The 26568-nt window shown below is 46.3% G+C and overlaps 2 protein-coding genes across 2 annotated transcripts in view; both read right to left on the reverse strand.

Moving 5' to 3' along the window:
* LOC115140103 (AP-1 complex subunit beta-1-like) overlaps nucleotides 1-7904 on the reverse strand; it is a 43734-nt gene extending 35830 nt beyond the window's left edge. Inside the window, 10 exon segments of the mRNA XM_065026670.1 lie at nucleotides 1000-1115; nucleotides 1413-1508; nucleotides 1679-1799; nucleotides 1929-2150; nucleotides 2333-2523; nucleotides 2742-2987; nucleotides 3136-3271; nucleotides 3443-3548; nucleotides 5582-5642; nucleotides 7815-7904. Coding sequence (XP_064882742.1) covers nucleotides 1000-1115; nucleotides 1413-1508; nucleotides 1679-1799; nucleotides 1929-2150; nucleotides 2333-2523; nucleotides 2742-2987; nucleotides 3136-3271; nucleotides 3443-3548; nucleotides 5582-5642; nucleotides 7815-7838 — 1319 coding nt within the window. The 5' untranslated portion in view covers nucleotides 7839-7904.
* A 4087-nt stretch (nucleotides 7905-11991) lies between these two features.
* Nucleotides 11992-26568, reverse strand: part of LOC115140104 (GAS2-like protein 1) — a 55133-nt gene continuing 40556 nt past the window's right edge. Inside the window, 3 exon segments of the mRNA XM_029678210.2 lie at nucleotides 11992-19677; nucleotides 19680-20710; nucleotides 22538-22844. Coding sequence (XP_029534070.2) covers nucleotides 18569-19677; nucleotides 19680-20710; nucleotides 22538-22844 — 2447 coding nt within the window. The 3' untranslated portion in view covers nucleotides 11992-18568.

Genomic DNA, 26568 nt, shown 5'->3' on the forward strand with positions numbered 1-26568 from the left:
ATTCAATTGATTGGAAATCATTTGGAAAGGCACGAACCTGTCTATAAGGTCCCACAGTTGACAGTACTGTACATGTCAGGCAAAAACAAAGCCACGAGGTCGAATGAATTGTCTGTAGAGCTCGGAGAAAGGATTGTGTTGAAACACAGATCTGGGGAAGGGTACCAAGAAACTTCTGCAGCATTGCAGGTCCCACAGTGGCCTCCATCATTCTTAAATTAAAGACGTCTGGAACCACCAAGACTCTACCTAGAGTCCTGATGAAACCAAGATTGAACTATATGGCCTGAATGCCAAGCGTCGCGTCTGGAAGAAACCTGGCACCATCCCTACAGTGAAGCATGGTGGTGGCAGCATCATGCTGTGGGGATGTTTTTCAGCGGCAGGGACTGGGAGACTAGTCAGGATCGAGGGAAAGATGAATAGAGCAAAGTACAGAGAGATCCTTGATGAGACTGGGGCGCAGGTTCACCTTCCAACAGGACAACGACCCTAAGCGACAGCCAAGCCATGTCTCGGCATGTCCTTGAGTGGCCCAGTCAGGGCCCAGACTTGAACCCGATCTAACATCTCTGGACAGACCTGAAAATAGCTGTGCAGCAACACTCCCCATCCAACCTGATAGAACTTGAGAGGATCTGCAGAGAAGGGGAGAAACTCCCCAAATACAGGTGTGCCAAGCCTGTATTGTCATACCCAAGAAGACTCAAGGCTGTAATCACTGCCAAAGGTGCTTCAACAAAGTACTGAGTAAAGGGTCTGAGTACTTCTGTAAATTTGACAGTTTATTTTTTTAAATACATTTGCAAAACGTTCTACTACCTGTTTTTGCTTTGTCATTATGGGGTATTTTAGAATAATGCTGTAACGTAACAAAATGTGGAAAAAGTCTGAATACTTTCCGAATGCACTGTAGTGCGCTACTTTTGACCAGAGCCCTATGCCACTGTGTTATAACCAGGCCTAGACCTGACATGGGGCCATCAACAGGTGACCTACTTGTTGGGGTACTTGCGGAAAATGTCCTTGATGACCACGATGGCCTCCTGCACCACATAGTTGACCTTGGTCTGGATTAGGTCCAGCAGGGTGCTCACACAGCGCTCCGCTGATTGCTGACAGACAGAGACAGAAGAGACTGTCAACCAAACACAGAGCAGTCAAGGGAGACACTACAGTAACAATTGGCATTATTCAGGCTTTTGTTATTAGATGCATGAAAAAGCTCCAACCTTTCATAGACATTTATACTACACATGCTGCAGTAAACACATGGCACACAGTCATAAGGCTAGCAGTAAAAACACTAGTTAGCTTGACAGTTTCTTGTACTTGACTTGAAACATTATACTACAATGTATGACCCGTGTACAGTATATCATGACAGTGTTCCATCATCTCCTCACTCTCACCTCCACTTTGATGGCACAGCGGCCGATGGCTCGGACTGCCTTCCGCACAAAGTCCACATCCACCTCAGTGGCATACTCCTTCAGCTCTGCCAGCACCTATGAAACCCCCAGCATGAGGTCATTGATACTGGCTTTTATGTTGTCTAGGAATCACACATTACTGCTTGTCCATGTTACCTACCAAATGTTACTTACAATCAAACATCATGGCTTCCATTGGAAGTAAATGTTCTAACTGTAATGAGATTGTGGTGTGTGTGGGTCACCTGGGCGATGTTGGCTTGAGACGCCAGGCGGATCATGATGTCCAGTTTCTCCAGCTTGACATAGATGGGGTCGTTGTACTTCACAAAGAACACCTTCATCTCATGCTTCAGGATCTCTGGGCTGCACAGAGAAACCGGTACAGTCGGTTAGTTAGTAGAATACAGCCAACACATTAAATACTTTGAATGTGCTGAGGAAGCACGGGTAGAGTCCCAAATGGCACCCTAATCCCTATCCAGGCCTTCCTACCGTTTCTGTACGATGAGGTTGATGTTCCTCAGGGCCACGTACTGCAGCTCAGGCTCTGCAGACAGCAGGGTGACCAGGGGCGGGGCCAGCTTCTTCAGCAGGGTGCTATAGTAGTCCAGGTCCTTAGGAAGCATCTCCATGAACTTCATCAGCACCTTGACCGCCGACAGCACCACCGCAGAGTTGGCATGGGACAGACGGGGGGTCACCCGCTCACAGATACTACAGCGGGAGGGAGGGAGAAAAGGGCAGAAGTGATACAAGGGACAAGTACAGATTATGGGGAAATTGATATACATTACACTTCATATACAGCAGATGATGTGGAAACTGACAGGGAGAATAAGTGTGTCATAGACAATGAATGAATGTGATGAATGAGGTGGCATCCTGTGCTTTCTGACCTCTGGGACTCGCGGTCGTCACGGGGGGTGTAGTTGGCCAGGCAGTCCAGGATGAAGATCTGACCCCACTCTGTGCACTCGTTGAGGGCCGTCAGCAGCTTGTTGATGGACTGGGGATTCAGGTCCAGCAGGTTGCTGTTGGGGTGGGACTCTGCAATCTCAGACAGGGCTGCCACTGCATTCGCTACCACCTGACAGAAGGAGAGGGTAAGTTAGACTGCAAGAACACATAACCTAGTAGGTAGCAATGAGATGACGGAAGGAATTCATTTCCAAACAGCGATACAAATCTGATACCGCAAGTGCCCTTTTTCCTATACTGGGATAAACCTCCCATTCATGAAAAGTAGTACTACAGCCCAAGAGCCAGTAGTCTAGCAGTCTGGTCAGCCTGCCGTGGGAGCCTCACCATGGGGTTGGAGTCAGAGATGAGGTCCTTGAGGGTATCCAGGAAGCCCTGGTCCTCCACCAGCTGGGCGTTTATGTCATGGAGCTTGGCCACGCACACGGCTGCAGTCTTCCTCACGTAGGGGTCCTCGTCCTTCAAACACTTCCTCAGAGGCTCACACAGGTACTCAGTGATCTTGTCCACGCGGATGCAGCCCATAGTACGCACAGCCAGGGCCCGGATCAGGGGGTTAGCGTCCTCACAGTCCTGAAAGTGGAGGAGAGTCTCTCTATGTTAGTTTTACACACTGAAGAGTATTGAGATGTAGCTACCCCAGTTCTCTCACTTGTCAGTGAGACAATATTTTGTATAGGTCAGTGCCGTCTGTCTGACCTGCCCTGGTGTTGTGCTTTACCTTGACGAAGGTGTTGACAGCCATGATGGCCATGTCAGGCTGGCTCTTGGCATAGTTCATCAGGTACAGGTAGACCAGCTTCTTCAGCTCCAGGTTGTCAGTCTGCATGCAGTTCACCACGTCTGGAAACAGGGCACTGGGGGAGGGGTGCCAGATAATTACATATAGAATTATGAAGGTATGACAGCAGCCACTCGTGAAATATAGGTTCCCTATGGAGGGAGCAGAGTCAGTATGGGCCATGACTATCCATCGCATTGTCACATGTTCAGAGGTGACACCAGAGCGCGGGTCTAACACGACTCACCTGACATCCTTCCCAACGGTCATGGAGGCAATGACCTTCTTCACAGCCTCCTTCTTCTTCTCCTTCTTATCGCTGTTCAGCTCAGCTTTCAGCTCAAAGATCTCTCCTGCACAGATGGAAACAGAACATACCATTAAAACAGATAGCAAAAGTGTGTGTGTGTGGAGTAGTCATGCTTAATTCTTTAGATCAAGACCGGAGCATGTATTATAACCAGTCAGTGAAGGGTGCACTGCACACACTACTGTTACTTTGATTACAATTAATTTCATGACAGGAACACATGTATTGTTATAGAGATACGGTTGACCTTTGCTTAAACACTGGAGGAAGCTTGGTTAAACAACACTCCATAGAGGCTGGTCTATATTGATAGATGGGATGGACAGAGTGGTTGAGGGGTGGGATTAAAGAGCTCATGTTCAGTAATGTATTATTGCATATAAAAGTACCATGCATGTCAAATGTATGTATATGTAGCAGAAAAGCTGAAAATCCCAAAAAAGATGTGTCCTCCGAAGAGGGGGGTGGTGGTGGATGGGTTAATAAAAAAATATATTTATATTTTAAAAAAAAGTTAAACAAACCATGCACATCTCCAAGATACATCTGCAGACTTGTTCTATTTGAAGGGCCTACTGTACATGTAGGCAGTGGTGTAAAGTACATAAGTAGTACTTTAAAATATTTCTACTTAAGTCGTTTTTTAGGGGGGTATCTGTACTTGACAACTTTTACTTTACTACATTACTAAAGAAAATGATGTACTTTTTACTCGATTTTTTCTGACACCCAAAAGTACTCATTAAATGTTGAATGCTTTTCAGGACAGGAAAATTGTCCAATTCATGTACTTCTCAAGAGAACACGTGGTCATCCCTACTGCCTCTGGCCTAGCAGACTCACTAAACACAAATGCATCTTTTGTAAATTATGTCTGAGTGTTGGAGTGTGCCCCTGGCTGTCCGTAAATTTAAAAAAACAAGAAAATTGTGCTATCTGCTTTGCTTAATATAAGGAATTTGAAATGCTTCATACTTTACATACTTAAGTATATTTGCACACAAATACTTTTAGACATTTACTCAAGTAGTATTTTACTGGGTGACTTTTACTTGAGTAACTTTCATTAAAAGGGATCTATACTTTTACTCAAGTATGACAATTGGGTACTTTTTCCACCACTGCATGTGCAATAGGTGCAAAGACAAACACAGACAGAGCAGAGGCTGGACTTCAACCTCTTCGCAGTGCAGCCTGTCCTCAGGTAACACTACAGATCAGTTCAGCTTCTCTCTGGGCTTGGATAGGAGTGTTTACTCTCAAACACCACTGTCTGTGGGCTTAACCTTGAGCACAACTTCCCCCTGGTTCCAAGTGTAGAAAACCCATTAATGAGCCTCCCTCACACCTACACACAGAGTAGTGATGATCTGCCTGAAGGACAATAAATCAAAGTGAAGGGTTGCTTATGCAGCACTTCTGACTCCAATGTCTCATACAAGGCAAACAGACATGAAGAGACAAGTCTCCTTCATAAGCACTATATCAGTTTGAATGGTAGTGATTGGCTGGATGTTTGGGGGCTGTTTTTGAAGAGGTGAGAGAGGATGCAGAGCGAGGCAGAGAGCTGGGGAAAGCCAGAGGGACAGCAGGAGGGCTAACTTAAGGAGTGCTAAAGCCTGCGGCCCTAATCTTATTTAGAGGACAACCTCAGCTGTTCTATTCCTGCTTTCATCAGCCAAACACACAAAACACACATAGCCAGGCTGCTGCTGAGCCCGGTTTTCTACTCCTTTTGTTGATGTTGCTTTCTCTTGGCTGTAAATACCCTGAACCTGACATGTATTTTTTGTGACAGTATGTGGTTGGGAGCAATTCATTTCTAGAACATTCTCGATATAACATTCTCTAAGTCAACCATCGTTACACATGGTGGCTCTTTCCATCAGCGGGGTCATGAAGCCTGTTTCCATATTTTGATTAAGCCTACACACCATTTAGATTCGGGCCTAAAATCAAGTCATGACTAATATGATAAGAGTAGCCTAAAAACAGCAGCTCTGAATGAATTTTGATACTGTATTTTTTAAATGTATATATTTAAAATTCACTTTTGAAAGTCAAAGTGGGCCAGACCTTTCTTGGTAGTGGTGAAATACTTAGAGTCCGTCATCTTGGATCCAAATTGCCGGTTCTCCTGCAAGAGAGAGCGCAAAAGAATGAATGAAAAACAGGCACCAAGGTATATTTTTCCTAGAAGGAGAGGGATCTGCAAAGAAGACAGGAAATTGTAGAAGTGCAAGTGCAGGCAAAATAGGAGGAAGTCTTCATCACTTGGACACTTAGCTTTGATGTTTTTTTACGCGATTACACATTGTCCATTGTGTTAAAACACATTGGTCGACAACCCCTAAACAAGTTAAAAACCTCCTAGTCAGCACATAGGCCTACTTAATCAGCCGGCCTCTGACTGGACCTGTCGTTTGGAGTCGACGGAATCTCAGTCTGTAGCACACAGCATTATCCCTTTCCTGTTGTTGAATACCACACAGCATTATCCCTTTCCTGTTGTTGAATACCACACAGCATTATCCCTTTCCTGTTGTTGAATACCACACAGCATTATCCCTTTCCTGTTGTTGAATACCACACTCGATCCACCACCTTCATGTGATGGATCTTCCCACTAAGAAAAAAACTGACTGTTCTCTGCACTAAAAAAAAAACACTGCAAAGTAGCAGGCCTTGAAAGTAGCAAAGCTCCTGTGAAATTAAAAACATTTGTCTCTTATTTCACTGGATTAACAGCCCCCTTCCACACCCAACTTTAGCACTTCAGGATGAGATTGGGCCTCACATGTTGATATAATGCAATATAAATTATGCTGTGAGTAGTCAGTGTATTGGCTCTTGAGTATTTCATCCATCAACATTAACCCAATTCTAGTACTTACTTTTTTTTCTGCATGAGGTAGTCTTATAGATATCAAAAGTATTGACAGTATGAAAAATAATTTAGACATACAAAACAACCAGAGTACTAGAAAAATGGCACAAATGACTACCATGTTATCACACCCTGCTCCCAAAGTGATAGTGCAGAAAGCACAATGCCTGTTGAGAGGCTGTCTGGTCGGGCATTGATAACAATGTTGCTGCCCACCACACTGGCTGGACAAGTTTTTAAATTACAGTGCTGTGGTGGTTCAATAGACAGGACCCTCGTCAAATTCCCTGGGACTAAACTCAATACTCTCTTCTTTTTCCCCCCCGCTACTCTCTTCCCAATCTCATGCTCTCACCAGAACAAAAACATGCACAATGTTAGACTCCTTGCTAATGGGAAGCTGTCATTGCTGACTACCTAGTCACTAGCTTGGCTACAACGCAGGCAAGAGCAGTGGTCAGTCAATCTGATTCAGAAGCTGGAGAAATATATTTAGGTTAAGCCTAAATAGTTATGCTAGTTAACATTTTATTGACTTGAGGCACATGAATAAAAGGTGTTGCCTACATCCAAAGTGTAGGTATAAACTAACTGTATCATGGCTATCAGATCTGTGGCCCTTTGTGAAGAAATATCAACTAACAGTAAGCCTACATTAATTTCTGTGTTATGGAAATAACTGGCAGGCAACGGCCAGCTGTCATAACGCAAATGTAGCCTAAAACACTGACTGACTGCATCTAGCATGAAGTAAATAATGTTACTTCCCCAAAGACAATTTTCTGTAAATTAATCAATATTTTCAACAGCTACCTAGTTAGCAAATTTGTCAAGGTCTAGTAAATGAGCTGAAATTGACAAACTGAGTGGCATCTCTGACAGCAGTCAAAAGCTATTGACAGATTGTTATTAGTTAGCAAACAGCTAGGTTACTAATAGTGTTAGCTACTTGGCTGGAAACTTAGTTAAAACAGTTTCAAGTTTCAATATCACGTGCAAGTACAGTGAAATGCCTTTCTTGCCAGCTCTAGTTAAACCCAACAATGTACAGTAGCTAACCTAGTACTAATCAATATCCAATGCTAGTTTAACGCGGGGCCCCACTAAACTATTTGAATACCCTGTCACTTAGCTAGCTACTTAGCTATGACCTATGAGGTTAAGGTAGTGTTAAAAACCCTGGCAAACTATTGTTATCATAACTAACTAGCTACACATGTTCACACTTCCTCCTTGTCATTCCGAGCATCGCTAGCAAACAGTAATAGCCAACAACTGCTAGCTAACGTTAGTTCGCCAGAATGGTTAGCACTTCATCGGCTTTGCTCTCGTTCATTTTTAAAGCTAAAATTATATCAAGCCAAATCGAATGGCACAAATCAGATTTAAAACTGCTCTTTCTAACTTCGACTGATTACTCACGCATAATTGATTAGCCCACTCCATATTTGCTTGATGAATGAACCTGCTGCTCAGCTAGGTACTGTAGCTGATGCTATGCTGCTGTCTAAAGAAATTACCTTCTAAAGTAGAGGCTTATGGAGCCTTTGCCGGGATAGTAAAGCTCTTAATCTATCGACCTATTTTCAAATCCAACCCCACAGAATGAACGTGCCTACTGAAGTTAAAATTAGACACGACACAGAATAAAACAGCAGAGAAAATCGAAAGCAGCTTACCGTTGCGAAGTGTGTGTTTTACTTGGCCTTCGTTCCCTCCCACTTGAATAGCTATCATCGATCATGGTGTTTTTTTACTTCCGACTTCCGCAATAAGGTAATTTTAGGTGGATAATAATTATGAAAATGACTAATTTGGTGAGAAGATTATCATTAAGTGGGTATCAGATCACATTTGTTTCCACATCGTAAATAGACCAATCAAGCCTTTTTCTTGAATATTCTGTAATGACCTGACTAGATCATAAATGAACAATTGTCCAGACAGAGGCTTGAGTTTGCGAATTGACGGTTTATTGAACCAACTTTACACAGGCTACTGTTTGGGCCGTAGCACACGCCAAATAGATGACAGATAACCCACAAGCCAATCGTGACCTTCTCTTGTGAAGCCCAGACATAAGAGAGAGAGAACAAAGGCTGAACCTGGTCTTAACTTCCAATGCCCAACCCCCCTCCACGCCACTCCGCCAACCACCAGGATGCCCGGCATCAGAACATTCCAGGCATTCCCGTGATTGGCAGATAGCAGGTTGATTGACATGTCGGACCCCGCGAACACCGGGTACTGGTCAGTACAACACAACCACCTCCTAGCCTAGCACATAACACACAGCTGTCTGTGCGGGTCGCTACACAGCCCCCCACCACAAAGTCCCTCGTCCCCGAGGGAACAAACAAAGTCTCTGAAGCGACCCGGAGGTCTCCTTTGCCTGCGTGGCCGTGATGGTCGCAGAGTGCCCCTCTGGGAACCAGGGGATGAAGGCAGGGATATGGGGGACAAGGAAGCGGGAACGGGTAATACAGTCCGTGGTTCTGGGGAACCACGCGGTGACACAGGGGGAGACAGGGGGAGTGGGCTGTCTGGAGCCTTGTCTGCGGCACCTGAGGGTGGGTGCCTGGAGAATGTCATTGCCAGAGAGGGGAATTGTGGGTGTTCCTGGGGTTTGGGGAGAAGAGGCCCCTCTGTATGGGGCTAACCTGTCCCGGTGCAGTGCCACCTTTCTCCCCCTGGGAGGAAGCTGCACCCGGTACACAACCTCCCCTACCCTCTCCAGGACACTGCAGGGTCCCACCCAGTGACTGTCCAACTTGGGGCATCTGCCTTTTTCCTTAGGGGGCTGTAGACCCAGACCAGCTCCCCAGCCACAAAGTGCCTTCCCCGGGTGTGCACGTCATAGTTCCTTTTCTGCCTCACACCTGCATTCACCAGCTGCTCTCTGGCGAAGGTGTGGGCCTGGAGGTCCTGGAGTCTCCGGGCATACTCCGGCCCCGGAGGAACATGAGGGCTATCCAGGGGCCGACCAAACGCCATCTCCGCAGGGGTGCGGATCTCTCTCCCCAGCATGAGGAGGGCAGGCGTGCAGGAGGTGGAGTCTTGGACAGCGGAGCGGCATGCCATGAGGACCATAGACAGGTGCTTGTCCCAGTCACGCTGGTGTTTGGAAGAGACGATGGCCAGCTGCTGTCCAAGCGTTTTGTTGAAGCGCTCCACAAGGCCATCACTTTGAGGATGGAGAGGAGTAGTGCGGGTCTTGTGCATGCCCAGCCTCTCACACATGGTGGCGAACACACGGGACTCAAAGTTTCTGCCTTGGTCGCTGTGGATGGACTCTGCAGCTCCAAACCTGCTGAACATCCCCGCTGTCAGGGCGTCGACGATGGTCTCTGCCTCCTGGTCAGGCAGAGCATAGGCCTCGGGCCATTTTGTGAAATAGTCCATGGCCGTGAGCACCCAGCGGTTTCCACTGTCTGTGGTGGGGAACGGCCCAACTACATCCACTCCCACCCTCTCCATGGGAGCCCCCACTGGGAACTGTTGGAGCTGAGCATGAGAGCGGCCTGAGGGGCCCTTTCTCGCTGTGCAGTTGTCACAGCGGCGACAAAGTCCTCCACATCCCTCTTGTGCTGCCCCCAGTAGAAGCCCTGACGGAGACGGCGCAGTGTTTTTGTGACCCCAAAGTGTCCAGTCCCCACCCCCATGAGTACTCTGGAGCACAGCCTCCCGCAATGCTTTTGGGACCACCACCTGCCACCTCTCCTCTCCCGTAGCTGACTCCTTCCATGCCCGCTGTAGCACGCCATCAGCCAGCCGCAGTCTCTCAAACTTCGACCACAACCCTTTGGTCGCGAGTGAGAGCGCTGTCACCTCTTCCCATGGTGGCCTCACCTGCGCCTCTACCCACTGTAGCACTGGCTGTAGGTCTGTGTCCCGTCCCTGCTGCTGCCGCCATTCAGCCACGTCGACAGTCTGCAGCTCACAGCAGACAGGCCCGCTCGCCCGACACACTGTGGCACAGACACCCTCCTCTGCCCGCAGCTCTCTCTCCCGTCCCTCTCTCCGTTCACAGTGGCGGCAGCCGTCTGCAGTACAGGGCCGACGGGACATGGCGTCGGCGTTGGAGTGGCGTGCCCTGCCCTGTGCACCACCGTGAAGTCATACGGCTGAAGCTCCTCCAACCAGCGTGCCACCTGCCCCTCTGGCTCTCTGAAAGACATGAGCCACTGGAGAGCAGAGTGGTCAGTCCTTACAGTAAAGGGCAGACCACCCAGGTAGTACTTGAAGTGTTTGACGGAAGCCACAACAGCCAAGAGCTCCGCCGGGTGACACAGCAGCGGCGCTCATGTTTGTCAAATGTTTTGCTGAAGTACGCCACCACTCTCTCCCCCTCTGGCCCCACCTGGGCCAGCACCCCACCCATGCCCACATTGCTCGCGTCTGTGTCCAGGATAAAGGGCAAGGTGAGGTCAAGGGGGCGAGCACGGGGCCTCGATCAGTGCACGTTTCCAGGGTGTTGAACGCCTCCTCACACTCCACTGTCCAAGTGAAAGCCTTGTCCTTCGGCAGCAGGCGGTTCAGTGGAGCAGCAATGCTTGAGAAGCCCCGTACAAACCTCCTGTAGTACGAGGCCAGGCCCAGGAAGCTCTTCAGCTGACGCTGGTCGGTGGGGGTGGGCCAGTCTCTGACAGCCCCTACCTTGTCCTCCATGGTGCTGATCCCCTCCTTCCCCACTCGGTGGCCCAAGAAGGACACCTCTCTCCTCATGAAGTGGCACTTCTCGGGGTGGAGCTTCAGACCTGCGGCAGCCACCCTCTCCAGCACACGCCGTAGCGCCCCCAGGGCTGACTGGAAGGAGCTGCCATGGGCCAGGATGTCATCGAGGTATACCAGACACTGCTGTCTGTCGGGGGATGCCATCCAGCACCCTGTCCATCAAACGCTCAAAAGTAGCTGGAGCGTTGCACAGGCCAAAGCACAGGACCTTGAACTGCCAGTGTCCTCTGTTAGTGGAGAACGCAGTTTTGGCTCTGGCCTCTGGGGAGAGGGGCACCTGCCAGTAGCCGCTGCGGAGGTCTAGTGAGGAGAACCAGGAGGACCCCCTAACCAGGTCCAGCGACTCATCGATACGTGGTATGGGGTATGAGTCCTTCCTAGCACATAACACACAGCTGTCTGTGCGGGTCGCTACAATTCAGACAAAAATGTCAACCTGCTATATTATGCCAAAACTGAGATGGAACTTGATCACAGTCTTATTTAAAAAGATGAAAACATTTATCTGAATACCAAAATGTCTCTCTCTCTCTGTGTCACACACAAACATGCAGGCACCTGTATAAAACTAAAGAAATGTGTATGCTAAATAGAAACATAATGTGCCATGTCAACAAGGTCAGAAATGTGAGATATGAGAATGCTTCCGCTTCATCCTCTTCATCTTCCCTGGATTTTATGGTGGTTAGCACTGTGAAAAATGGTTTTTAATTACTTTTGGTTATAGGGCCTATGGACTTTCTAGTGTCATTTAAAAAGTTGCTTCACAACCTAGTGCATAGACTAACCTCAGTCACCATTGGCATGATTAGAGGTCCTCTCATCATCATCTCACTAAAAGTTTCAACAATAAAAACACAGTTGATTAGAGAAATATCAGAGGAACATATTTTATTTCAAGAACAGCTTGACAGCAATTGATTTTTCAAGGAAGAGTGAGGTCTTGGTTTTGCAGTATTGCTATTTAATACAGACAAATTCCACAAATGTTAAGTACTCATCTTCAGTACATTTAATTGTCATTATTTGATAGAAAATAACATCAGCAAATGATGCTTAAACACAAAAATAAATTCAAATGGACATTCAAAATTGATGTGACAATCCGTTTCATTTCATTACTTTTTATTATACAATTTAGACAGAGATATCAGAGATAAAAGGGAGAGCGAGAGAGAGAGAGAGAGATAATTAGTTATTTTAAAAGCAGTGTTTGACAATCAAAAGAAATGTTGCACCCTAAGGAGAAAGTTAAACTAGAAAATCATTTTGCAATTACAGTTGAATTGCCAAACTCAATCATTAGACCATGGTTTTCAACATGTTTACTGGAAAACATCTGTCACTTGCTTACCCATCATGCATGTTTTAATATTTCAAACCCATTTGATAATTGAACATTTTAATTGAAAATGTATCAAAAACAAATATATAAATAGTACTTTTTTTAAAGACAGCCACATGTAAAAGCAATACAATGAAATGGACCCAACTTTTCATTGGGTCAGTGAAGAGAGAAAATGTATATTGGCTAATAATGCAAACAGAGCCTACTTATGCCAGTGGGGGGTCAAATAAAAATGCAACGGTATCTTTGAGCAGTTAATAGGCAGTGTGTAGGTTGGCTCCTCCCTGTGTAGTTATCAACAAAACCAGTGACCCTCTTGGATTGGCTATATTCATTGCTGGAGTGTTCCCTTAATACAGCAAAAGCATAACAGCATCTGCTGTACTGTGACTATTTGGTTGATGTGTGGACATTAATTGGCATGATAAAACATGTTAAAAGCAAATATTTGAACAACCAAAATCCTCAAGTCAAAGACACAAAAATACATGAAAACATTCTCAGAAATAGTAGAACACCACCTATGGCCTCAAGTAGAGGATAGAAACCAATATACACAGGCAGTTAGAAAAGCCAAGGCTAGCTTTTTCAAGCAGAAATTTGCTTCCTGCAACAAAAACTCAAAAAAGTTCTGGGACACTGTAAAGTCCATGGACAATAAGAACACCTCCTCCCAGCTGCCCACTGCACTGAAGATAGGAAACACTGTCACCACCGATAAATCCACTATAATTGATCATTTCAATAAGCATTTTTCTACGGCTGGCCAAGCTTTCCACCTGGCTACCCCTACCCCGGTCAACAGCACTGCACCCCCCACAGCAACTCGCCCAAGCCTTCCCCATTTCTTCTTCTCCCAAATCGAGTCAGCGGATGCTCTGAAAGAGCTGCAAAATCTGGACCCCTACAAATCAGCCGGGCTAGACAATCTGGACCCTCTCTTTCTAAAATTATCTGCCTCAATTGTTGCCACCCGGTCTGTTGTCCGGGCCTCTGTCAGTCTCTATGGGGGTGCCACAGTGTTCAATTCTTGGACCGACTCTCTTCTCTGTATAAATCAATGATGTCGCTCTTGCTGCTGGTGAGTCTCTGATCCACCTCTACGCAGACGATACCATTCTGTATACTTCTGGCCCTTCTTTGGACACTGTGTTAACAACCCTCCAGGCGAGCTTCAATGCCATACAACTCTCCTTCCGTGGCCTCCAATTGCTCTTAAATACAAGTAAAACTAAATGCATGCTCTTCAACCGATCGCTGCCTGCACCTGCCCGCCTGTCCAACATCACTACTCTGGACGGCTCTGACTTAGAATATGTGGACATCTACAAATACCTAGGTGTCTGGTTAGACTGTAAACTCTCCTTCCAGACTCACATCAAACATATCCAATCCAAAGTTAAATCTAGAATTGGCTTCCTGTTTCACAACAAAGCATCCTTCACTCATGCTGCCAAACATACCCTCAAAAAACTGACCATCCTACCAATCCTCGACTTCGGCGATGTCATTTACAAAATAGCCTCCAATACCCTACTCAATAAATTGGATGCAGTCTATCACAGTGCATTCTGTTATGCCACCAAAGCCCCGTATACTACCCACCATTGCAACCTGTATGCTCTCGTTGGCTGGCCCTCGCTTCATACTCGTCGCCATACCCACTGGCTCCAGATCATCTACAAGACCCTGTTAGGTAAAGTCCCCCCTTATCTCAGCTCGCTGGTCATCATAGCAGCACCCACCTGTAGCACGCGCTCCAGCAGGTATATCGCTCTGGTCACCCCCAAAACCAATTCTTCCTTTGGCCGCCTCTCCTTCCAGTTCTCTGCTGCCAATGACTGGAACGAACTACAAAAATCTCTGAAACTGGAAACACTTATCTCCCTCACTAGCTTTAAGCACCAGCTGTCAGAGCAGCTCACAGATTACTGTACCTGTACATAGCCCACCTATAATTTAGCCCAAACAACTACCTCTCCCCCTACTGTATTTATTTATTTTGCTTCTTTGCACCCCATTATTTCTATCTCTACTTTGCACATTATTCCACTGCAAATCAACCATTCCAGTGTTTAACTTGCTATATTGTATTTGATTCGCCGCCATGGCCTTTTTTTTGCCTTTACCTCCCTCACTTGCTCACATTGTATATATACTTATTTTTCTACTGTATTATTGACTGTATGTTTGTTTTACTCCATGTGTAACTCTGTGTTGTTGCATGTGTCGAACTGCTTTGCTTTATCTTGGCCAGGTCGCAGTTGTAAATGAGAACTTGTTCTCAACTTGCCTACCTGGTTAAATAAAAGTGAAATAAAAATTTAAAAATGTAAAAGTGTCTGCAGAGAATTGATAAGGTCCCTGGAACCCTGTGCATTACTGAACTATGGGCTCTGGCTAAAGCCATAAGGATAATGGAGAGCCACAGTTCTAACAACATTTTTTATTTCCCTTTTATGACTTATTCTGGGCCCTCACCTTCAGACTCTACATACATCATTGTTTTTCACTTCGAGCCATACCTGTAACTCGAGACCAATTCATAAATAAATAAATAAGACCAACTACATCCCTCCCTTCTTTTCATCAGCAATGCTACCATGTTCCCATTGACACCAGAACACCTGGTACATATTCCTATACAGTACGTACTCAGATTCAGATTGCTGACAGATGTGCGCACACCACCTCTGCTCGTGCAACCCGATTACTGAAAACCCACTGCAGCAAAGGTCCCTGTCATTCCACTGTAAAACCATTCATAGTAGTTTTACAGGCTCTAAAGCCTTGTTAAAGTGTCAACCCCACATTCAGATCCCTGGCCTGCTCTGTTATTGATATTGCCAATAAGGCAGAGTCCATAACAGGGGACAGACAAAACCATTACACTATCAATTATTCATGTCCATTCTCCACATAAAAGCCCTCAAGAAAAACCTACACATATTCTTAAGCCATTTCAATACACCACAGAGTACATCACGATGAACAATCATCTACTCCAAACCAATCCAGCAAAGCACATGATTCAAAACTCAATATGTTAATATAAAACTCAAAGGAATTTCATCCAAATATGACACTTTTTACAACCACTAGATGTCACTGAAGACACTTTCACGAAAGATTGGTTTGTCTATGTATCTATTATACAAATAGATTATAATCCATCTAAAAAAAAGTGCTTCTTTTAATTTAGTGTCGTTGAACAATTCTACACTGAGAAACAAACTGATGGTGATGGCAATGACACTCACGTTGGATGGGTGTTGTTGTTGGGCACTAACATTCTCAAACCACACTCAAACACACATTTTAAGGCAAAGGGAATTGTCAAGGCATTTCCAACAGCAATATTGCATAGCTAAGGCAGCATATAACCCCATACAGCAAATATTTACACATTTCATAATTATGTCTTGTTATATACACTATAACCACATCTTTATGCAAGTATACATATACATGTACAGTACCAGTCAAACGTTTGGACACAGCTACTCATTCCAAGGTTTTTCTTTATATTTACTATTTTCTACATTGTAGAATAATAGTGCTGACATCAAAACTATGAAATAACACATATGGAATCATGTAGTAACCAAAAAAGTTGGAAACATATATTTTATATTTGAGATTGTTCAAAGTAGCCACCCTTTGCCTTGATGAGAGCTTTGCACACTCTTGGCATTCTCTCAACCAGCTTCATGATGAATGCTTTTCCAACAGTCTTGAAGGACTTCCCACATATGCTGAGCACTTGTTGGCTGCTTTTCCTTCACTCTGCAGTCCAACTCATCCCAAACCATCTCAATTGGATTGAGGTTGGGTGAATATGGAGGCCAGGTCATCTGATGCAGCACTACATCACTCTCCATGGTCAAATAGCCCTTACACAGCCTGGAGGTGTGTTTTGGGTCATTGTCCTGATGAAAGACAAATGATAGTCCCACTAAACGCAAACCAGATGCGGATGGTGTATGGCTGCAGAATGCTGTGGCAACCATGCTGGTTAAGTGTGCCTTGAATTTGAAAATAAATAACCGACAGTGTCACCATTAAAGCACTCCCACACCATCACACCTCCTCCTCCATGCTTCACGGTGGGAACCACACATGCGGAGATCAGCCGTTCACCTACTCTGCGTTTCACAAAGACACAGCGGCCAAAAATCTCAAATTTGGACTCATCAGACCAAAGGACAGATTTCCACCGGTCTAAAGTCCATTGCTCGTGTTTCTTGGCCCAAGCAACTCTCTTCTTATTATTGGTGTCCTTTAGTAGTGGTTTCTTTGCAGCAATTCAACCATGAAGGCCTGATTCACACAGTCTCCTCTGAACAGTTGATGTTGAGATGTGTCTGTTACTTGAACTCTGAAGCATTCATTTGGGTTGCAATTTCTGAGGCTGGTAACTCCTAATGAACTTATCCTGTGCAGCAGAGGTAACTCTGGGTTTTCCTTTCCTGTGGCGGTCCTCATGAGAGACAGTTTCATCATAGAGCTTGATGGTTTTTACGACTGCATTTGAAGAAACGTTGAAAGTTCTTGAAATTTCTGTATGGACTGACCTTCATGTCTTAAAAGAAAGGATGGACTGTCATTTCTCTTTGCTTATTTGAGCTGTTCTTGCCATAATATGGACTTGGTCTTTTACCAAATAGGGCTATCTTCTGTAAACCACCCCTACCTTGTCACAACACAACTGATTGGCTCAAATGCATTAAGGAAAGAAATTCCACAAATTACATTTTAACAAGGCACACCTCTTAATTTAAATTAATTCCAGGTGACTACCTCATGAAGCTGGTTGAGAGAAGAGTGTGCAAAGCTGTCATCAAGGCAAAGGGTGACTACTTCAAATAATTTTAAATATAAAATATATTTTGATTTGTTCAACACATTTTTGGTTACTACATGATTCCATATGTGTTATTTCATAGTTTTGATGTCTTCAACATTATTCTACAATGTAGAAAATAGTAAAAAATTAAGAGAAACCCTGGAATGAGTAGGTGTGTCCAAACTTTTAACTGGCACTGTATATACACATGCACATATATAAACACATTCATCCACTTAACTTACTCTTTTGTACACATATTTTAGTGTTGATTTTCAAGTTGAGATAAATCTTGATCATTGGAAGTATGTTTCAGTGACAATGACATATTATCTTACTCTTGCCCCAGACTGCAGTTAACACATAGAACATAATGTGAAAAATACTACTTTGTATATTTCCACAATAAAAGCTCAAAAACGAATCAGAAGACATCACTCAATCATGGCCATGTGGATTGGCAGTGAGAAAGTGACATCATACATGTATGACAATGAACAAGTCAGGATGCAGAGGGTTGGTGGGGGAAGGTGAGTAGAAGTGCACATATGGAATACGAAGTCCAAAGGACTGTTAGATGTGAACATTGTACAGTAAATTATTGTAGAGTATTGTATTGATATATAAGTCCAATACAGATTAGATGTGTAAAGATCCACAGAAGGTAAGGAGCAGAGGGTGAGTGGCAGTATGGAGAATGAGAGAAAGTATTTGTTACAGCACGCTCTCCACACCAGTATTTTGACAATCAAAGCAGACAGAGATGCTGTGGCATACACTGTCCACTAGAGGGAGCCAGTCCAGTTGACTTGATGATGATGCTTGTGATTCACTGCTTCTGCCTGGGGTTCTTTCCTCCCCATCAGCCCTGACAATTCTTCAGCGATGCGTATATAGCATGGGGCTTTCAAGACAGTGCCTGCTTTGTATTAGACACTTTATGATTGAACAAAGCATCCCCATATAATGCCAATAAATCCATTCAACTTAAACAATAGTATTCGATTCGGGATCGATCCTTTGGTAATAAATAATTAGGCTTAGAGTGCAAAGAATATAATTGGATACTGAAACCCTGACCGTTATAGGTAGGAAAGGGCATGACTGCATGACAAAATGAGGGAGTGTGCAACATGCTCTATAAAAAATAGTCTGTAGCCCAGTCTCCAGTCTATTTTAGACAGTAGTCAGTTTCATTTGACAACAGACTTTTCTATATCAGCATCATCAGGATTAGTTAGTTGTGTGTTACATCCAGGCCTCAGTGTCCAAGCCGCTCTCTGACTCCACAGAGTAGGAGCGGTCCCTGTTGCCCATGGCAGGGGAGCGTGACTGGGGGTGGATCAGGTCGGCAAAGGCCTGGTGCATGGCCTTTCGTGAGGGTGAATGGTCGTTGGAATGGGAGCTCTGAGGGGACTGTGGCGGGGTAGGGGTCTGGAGGGGAGTATGGCTGCCCCTGGCCTGAAGGTCTCTGTAGCTGACTGGGGTGGGGATACGTGACGGGCTGTTCCCTGGCCTGTTGTCTGTACGGGGTCTGATCCTGGGCCTCAGCTTGAGCTTGTAGATGGAGGGCACCCTGTCAGCCTTTTTCCCTGCCCTCTTGGGCCGGAAGACTACACCCCCATCAACTGCATCCCCATTGGCCAGGGGAGGAGGTGGAGGAGAGTACTCTGAGCGTGATTCACTCAGGCTGAAGCACATGGAGGAGCTCTCACTGGAGGAGTCTTCCTGGAAGGAGCCGTCCTCCGAGGGGGGCAGGGGGATGGGCGAGGGACAAGACTCTGGGGGAGGGAGGTCATCGTTGTGGTCTCCACCCTCCAGGTCGTAGGGGACGCTTGGTTGGTGATCCTCCAGTGGGACGTCTCCCTCAGGCCCCGAGCCCCAGCCCAGCTGACCCTGCTGGCTCTCCATCAGCACCTCTACTAGAGCACCACTGACATGCCCCCCCCCATTCATGCTCCTGCGGTGGAAAGGAAGTTGTGAGGGGGCATGGCTGAGAGATATGCCCAGCTCCAAGTCTCTCCGGCTGGGCAAGGAGGACAGGAGCTCCCCTTCGTCTATGGAACTGGAGATGGCAGGGAGCTTCCTGAGACCTCCACCTCGCCCGCCCCAGCGCTCTGGTTCTGCGTGCCCACCGTTGGATAGTCCGCCAGGGCTATGGCCATGCAGTGGGGCCAGGGTATCCTCCAGGCCTCCAGAGAAACGTGGGTTAGTTCTTTTAGACTCCCGGAGGTCAGGCAGAACTCCTACCTTACCCCCCACGTTGAGTGAGGAGTTGGAGGAGTTGGAGGAGGAGTAGGCCGAGTCAGTGACGTTAGGGTCAGCAGAGGCAGGCGTGGGCAGGGTTTGGGGCCCAACCCCTGCTGTGGGTGTGAAGAGGCAGGAAGCTGAAGGCCCCCCCCCCCTGTGGGTCTACTAGGCCCCCCTCTGCGCTGCCCTGTGTTAGCTAGGAACTCAGCCTCAAAGCTGCGGTACAGGTCCTGCTCTTTCTGGGGGTCCAGGTTGGGCAGGATCTGGAAGTTATAGCCTAGCCCCTCCTCCTCAGGTTCCTGTCGTTCAGAGCTGGCCCACCCCCTGTGGCCATGCCCATTGGAGCGAGGGCCGTGGGAGGTTCGAGGGGAGCGGGGTCCATGCCCATGGTGGTGAGGGGAGCGGGGGGAGGAGGAGTGAGGAGAGCGCCGGCCTGCCTGGGTGACTGTGGGCAGCAGCCTACTCCTCCCCACCGAGGGGGAGCGTGGAGCGGGGGGCCGGGGAGCCACTACAGTCTTCTTACTGAGGCTGCTGCTCTGAAGCCCTTTGATAGGTGAATTAGAGCAGGAGGATGATTGTCTCCTGGAGAAACCTCCATTGATTCTGGGGGAGGCGGGGGGCAGTTGTTTGGTCCTGAGCTCCTCTCGTCTGTCAGAGGATGGGGGCTGCGAGGCCCCATGACGGGGAGAGGGTCCAGGGCTGGCATCGCTGGTCCGACTCCGGCTGGGCATCTTCCCCTGGCTGTGGGAGCGCAGGGTCTGGAGCCTGCGGGGACTTTCGGGCCCGAGAGAGCGGCCCCTCTCCCCATGGCTGCTCCTGAGCCCGTCAGAGGGGCCCTGTGGGGGGCTGGGTTTGAGGATGGAGGCGGGGGCGGGGGCGAGGCGATCCCGGGAGTGGCTGCGTGTGCGGGGCATTGGGGGGCACAGGGATGGGCCCTGTCCGCCTTCTCCAGGCCTCTCGATTATATGCTTCCCCTCCTTCCTGTTAACCAACAGCACCACCTCCTCTCCGGAGCGACGGGTGCCTCCCAGAGAGAAGCGGCCTCCCCCTGTCCCTCCTCCTCCCTTAGAGGAGGCTGTAGAGGAGTCGCTGTCCCCTGATAGACGGCGGGTCACTGGCAACAATGACGAGTCCTTAGACCTGCAGAACACAGAGGAAGACAGACAAGGAGTTAATTATAGTTGCAGTATCTTTTATTTATTTCTGGCCTGAAATTGTATCATTGGAATAAAATAAATATAACATCATATATATTTTTTTACATTCATACTAGTTTGAGAAAAACAACTTGCTCAGAGCCCATTCTCCAACCCAGCACACCATAGTGCCTATGCCTCACCCCACTCCTCTGGCCCACAAAGGTTTATAGTAAACACCATCCACCTCCAGTTCATGATGGGATCTGTGACCTCCAGTGATCATGAGGAACCTCCCTGCAGGCTTCTGCTGCTGCCTACCCTGACGGACACACATAGGGCCGGGTGCTTCTCAGAACATTGGGCTGGATCAGGGATTACAGGGAAAATGAGAGCAAGTGGGGGCAGGATTATAGGCCCTGTGGATTTACTGACCCCACACACAGCCGCAGAGAGCACTGCCTGCCCTTCTTTCCCAGAGCTCACCACACCACTCCACTGACACGCACCGGTGGGGCCCCTCGGGACAACGTACCATCCAAGACAGGATACAACTAATGACTTACAGCAAGATAGAGCATAATCAGTAGAGCTCTGTATCAGTGGCCAAAACAACAACCTGATAGACATGTCTTTCAGAATCATGTGCTCTCTGGTAATATCCTGTAAGAACAATTAGCTATATCCGCTTTCTTTGCTGACATTCTTTATGTAACCACTTCTATAATGCTCTGAGTAACCAGAACAAACAACCAAGAAAAGATTATTGTACACTATATAAACAGGGCAAAATAAATTAGTGACAAGGTTGAAATGTTAATCAAATATTGCCTTTTAAAATAATGACGTAGGCAAACCAATATTGACTTAGGTTGACTGCATTCTGACGGCTTGGCATAATGAAACACATGGTGTTTTCCTTCACAGGTTAGCCCAACTGTGACCTACTTCCTAGGGGGAGCAGCAGGGCCTAGGGGTGCAACAGTTGTCAGTCAGATTAACCCTTATCTAGTCTGGTGCATTTGGAGGTGCCGACCTTGAAGGGGTTAACCTGTCCCGAGGCCTGTTGCCGTGACGCCGGGCCTGAGCCATCACTCACTCCGGATACTGAGCCAAAGTAAACGAGCCCACAGCCCTTAATTGTGTTGAACAATGGCGACTCTGACGTATGAGGGAGGTATGTGAGACCAACTCAACGGGACCTTATGTGGAGAGCTGAGGGAATGCATTCTCTTTACTATCCAGAAAATAGTTTTATAGCCAATGAAAACCAGTACTCTGACTGTCATGCCACTTCAGTGAGAGACAGCAGAAAAAAGGAGAGACATGTTTTTCCTCTAGTATAGTCAACATGTAGCCTAATTCAATCCATCAGCTCCGGGCCTTGGAGAGAGAACAGAAACATCACCAACAGCAACACTTGGATGTTGAATCCCATCTGAATTCAGACAGTCATTAGTGTAATTAACAGAACCAAAGGAGAGGAAGGAGGAGAGGGAGGGAGAGTGAGGGGGAGGGAAGGAGGACAGGGGAAGAGAGGGAGTGAGGCGACAGCAGCAATCAAGGTGTGTGTCCTATCTAGCCACCAGGAGGCAGAGTGGAACGGCCGGGACAACAGGACAGTGTCAGCGCAAGGTCTCATTGGAATGTCACCTGAGATTAGGAAAATCTCACTCTGCCTTGTATAATCTGTCGCTTCCCAGTTTTGTGCGCTGTGCTGTGCGTGTTTGTGTTTTTGTGTGTGTGTGTTTGTGGTGAAAAGTGGATCCGTGCTGGTGATGCAGACAAAGACGAAGTGTCATTAGCACAACACACACACACACTCACTCACCTGACAGGGTTGAAGTGGCGGGGTTCTGAGCGTTCCCGCGGTGGTCGTGGTAACAGGGGGGTGCGTCCTGCGTTTGAGTCGAGCTCTGTAGGGAGGGAGGGGTGGTGTGAGCGGCCAGGCCGGGTGGAGGAGGAGGGGGTACATGATGGAGGCTCCAGGCCCTGGGTGCGTCTGTCAGGGGGCTTATATGGGGCAATGCCCTCGTTACGCCAGTGTGGACCTGGGCTGGTGGAGCGGGAGGAGTGGGCACTGGAGGACTTGCTGTGGGCACCCTGCCCGCTGGCTTTGGCCTGGTGGTACCGGTGAGCTGCAGGGAATAAGCACAGGAAACCACAATATTAGTAGAGGCATGGGTTATATACCATGGAGAACCAGAACAACTGTGCAGTTGACTCTGGCATCAGACAGACAACAGTCAGTGTAGAAATAGAATAGATCCAGGGTTGATCCAAGGATCAACATAGCAGAGCACACATTGCAACAGCCCCTCACAACTGGTGGCAGTCACAGCGCATATGCATGTCTTATGAGTGCAAGAGATGAAGCAACTGATGCAATCAGATGAATGATTTAAAGCATGAGCTTGACATTAGTGTAGGGCTGACATTAGTGTAGAGCTGACATTAGTGTAGGGCTGACATTAGTGTAGGGCTGACATTAGTGTAGGGCTGACATGGCCTACAGCTCATAAAAACCTGGAGACCTGTAAAAACCCTTTCATATGAGTTCATGGGTTAGAAATGCAACACCAAGCATTAATTCAGCCCATGTCAGTTGTCCAGACACAAGGCCACTGACATTATTGGTCTGGCAGCAGTGTGGACTCATGGAGAGTGAAGAGCTATTCTACCCACAGCACAGAGTAACACCAGCCCCAGGCCTGGCTATCACACACAAGGTTAAACATTAACTGATATGAATGGTTATGGCAGCCGTCATGTCATGTTTATGACAGCGTGATGAGGGCTTTATGTGTGAAGTGTAGTGTTGTCTGAAAGGCCATTGACATGATATTGAATGAGGTAGCACTATGGTTGCACTGTAGTAGCACTATGGTAACACTATGATAGCATTATGGTAGGACTATGATAACACTGTGATAGCACTGTGGCTGCATTGTGTTAGCACTGTGGTAGAACTATGGTAACACTATTATAGCATTATGGTAGGACTATGATAACACTGTGATAGCACTGTGGCTGCATTGTGTAAGCACTGTGGTAGAACTATGGTAACACTATTATAGCATTATGGTAGGACTATGATAACACTGTGATAGCACTGTGGCTGCATTGTGTAAGCACTGTGGTAGAACTATGGTAACACTATTATAGCATTATGGTAGGACTATGATAACACTGTGATAGCACTGTGGCTGCATTGTGTAAGCACTGTGGTAGAACTATGGTAACACTATTATAGCATTATGGTAGGACTATGATAACACTGTGATAGCACTGTGGCTGCATTGTGTAAGCACTGTGGTAGAACTATGGTAACACTATTATAGCATTATGGTAGGACTATGATAACACTGTGATAGCACTGTGGCTGCATTGTGTAAGCACTGTGGTAGAACTATGGTAACACTATTATAGCATTATGGTAGGACTATGATAACACTGTGATAGCACTGTGGCTGCATTGTGTAAGCACTGTGGTAGAACTATGGTAACACTATTATAGCATTATGGTAGGACTATGATAACACTGTGATAGCACTGTGGCTGCATTGTGTTAGCACTGTGGTAGAACTATGGTAACACTATTATAGCATTATGGTAGGACTATGATAACACTGTGATAGCACTGTGGCTGCATTGTGTAAGCACTGTGGTAGAACTATGGTAACACTATTATAGCATTATGGTAGGACTATGATAACACTGTGATAGCACTGTGGCTGCATTGTGTAAGCATTGTGGTAGAACTATGGTAACACTATTATAGCATTATGGTAGGACTATGATAACACTGTGATAGCACTGTGGCTGCATTGTGTAAGCACTGTGGTAGAACTATGGTAACACTATTATAGCATTATGGTAGGACTATGATAACACTGTGATAGCACTGTGGCTGCATTGTGTAAGCACTGTGGTAGAACTATGGTAACACTATTATAGCATTATGGTAGGACTATGATAACACTGTGATAGCACTGTGGCTGCATTGTGTAAGCACTGTGGTAGAACTATGGTAACACTATTATAGCATTATGGTAGGACTATGATAACACTGTGATAGCACTGTGGCTGCATTGTGTTAGCACTGTGGTAGAACTATGGTAACACTATTATAGCATTATGGTAGCAATATGAGTACATTATGGTAGCAATATGAGTACATTATGGTAGCAATATGAGTACATTATGGTAGCAATATGAGTACATTATGGTAGCAATATGAGTACATTATGGTAGCAATATGATAACACTGTGATAGCACTTTTTTTTTTTTTCTCTCTCTCATTTATTTAACCAGGTAGGCCAGTTGAGAACACCTTTATTTAACCAGGTAGGCCAGTTGAGAACACCTTTATTTAACCAGGTAGGCCAGTTGTGAACACCTTTATTTAACCAGGTAGGCCAGTTGAGAACACCTTTATTTAACCAGGTAGGCTAGTTGAGAACACCTTTATTTAACCAGGTAGGCCAGTTGAGAACACCTTTATTTAACCAGGTAGGCCAGTTGTGAACACCTTTATTTAACCAGGTAGGCCAGTTGAGAGCACCTTTATTTAACCAGGTAGGCCAGTTGAGAGCACCTTTATTTAACCAGGTAGGCCAGTTGAGAGCACCTTTATTTAACCAGGTAGGCCAGTTGAGAGCACCTTTATTTAACCAGGTAGGCCAGTTGAGAGCACCTTTATTTAACCAGGTAGGCCAGTTGAGAACACCTTTATTTAACCAGGTAGGCCAGTTGAGAGCACCTTTATTTAACCAGGTAGGCCAGTTGAGAGCACCTTTATTTAACCAGGTAGGCCAGTTGAGAGCACCTTTATTTAACCAGGTAGGCCAGTTGAGAACACCTTTATTTAACCAGGTAGGCCAGTTGAGAACACCTTTATTTAACCAGGTAGGCCAGTTGAGAACACCTTTATTTAACCAGGTAGGCCAGTTGAGAACACCTTTATTTAACCAGGTAGGCCAGTTGAGAACACCTTTATTTAACCAGGTAGGCCAGTTGAGAACACCTTTATTTAACCAGGTAGGCCAGTTGAGAACACCTTTATTTAACCAGGTAGGCCAGTTGAGAACACCTTTATTTAACCAGGTAGGCCAGTTGAGAACACCTTTATTTAACCAGGTAGGCCAGTTGAGAACAAGTTCTAATTTACAACTGTGACCTGGTCAAGATAAAGCAAACCAGTGCGACACAAACTACAACACAGAGTTACACATGGAATAAACAAAACATAAAGTCAAAAACACAATAGGAAAAAAGTCTATATACACAGTGTGTGCAAATTAGGTAAGATAAGGGAGGTAAGGCAATAAATAGACCATAGTGGCGAAATAATGACAATTTAGCAATTAAATACTGGAGTGATAGATGTGCAGAAGATTCATGTGCAAGTAGAGATACTGGGGTGCAAAGGAGTAAAAAATAAATATATACAATAACAGTATGGGGATAAGGTAGTTGGATGGGCTATTTACAGATGGGCTATGTACAGGTGAAGTGATCTGTGAGCTGCTCTGACAGCTGGTGCTTAAAGTTAGTAAAGGAGATATGAGTCTCCAGCCTCAGTGATTTTTGCAATTCGTTCCAGTCATTGGCAGCAAAGAACTGTAAGGAAAGGAGGCCAAAGTAGGAATTGGCTTTGGGGGTGACCAGTGAAATATACCTGCTGGAGCACGTGCTATGGGTGGGTGCTGCTATGGTGACCAGAGAGCTGAGATAAGGCGGGGCTTTACCTAGCAAAGACTTATAGATGACATGGAGCCAGAGGGTTTGGCGACGAATATGAAGCAAGGGCCAGCCAACAAGAGCATACAGGTTGCAGTGGTGGGTAGTATATAGGGCTT

This window comes from Oncorhynchus nerka, linkage group LG13 (assembly GCF_034236695.1).
Source record: "Oncorhynchus nerka isolate Pitt River linkage group LG13, Oner_Uvic_2.0, whole genome shotgun sequence".
NCBI classification, from domain to species: domain Eukaryota; kingdom Metazoa; phylum Chordata; class Actinopteri; order Salmoniformes; family Salmonidae; genus Oncorhynchus; species Oncorhynchus nerka.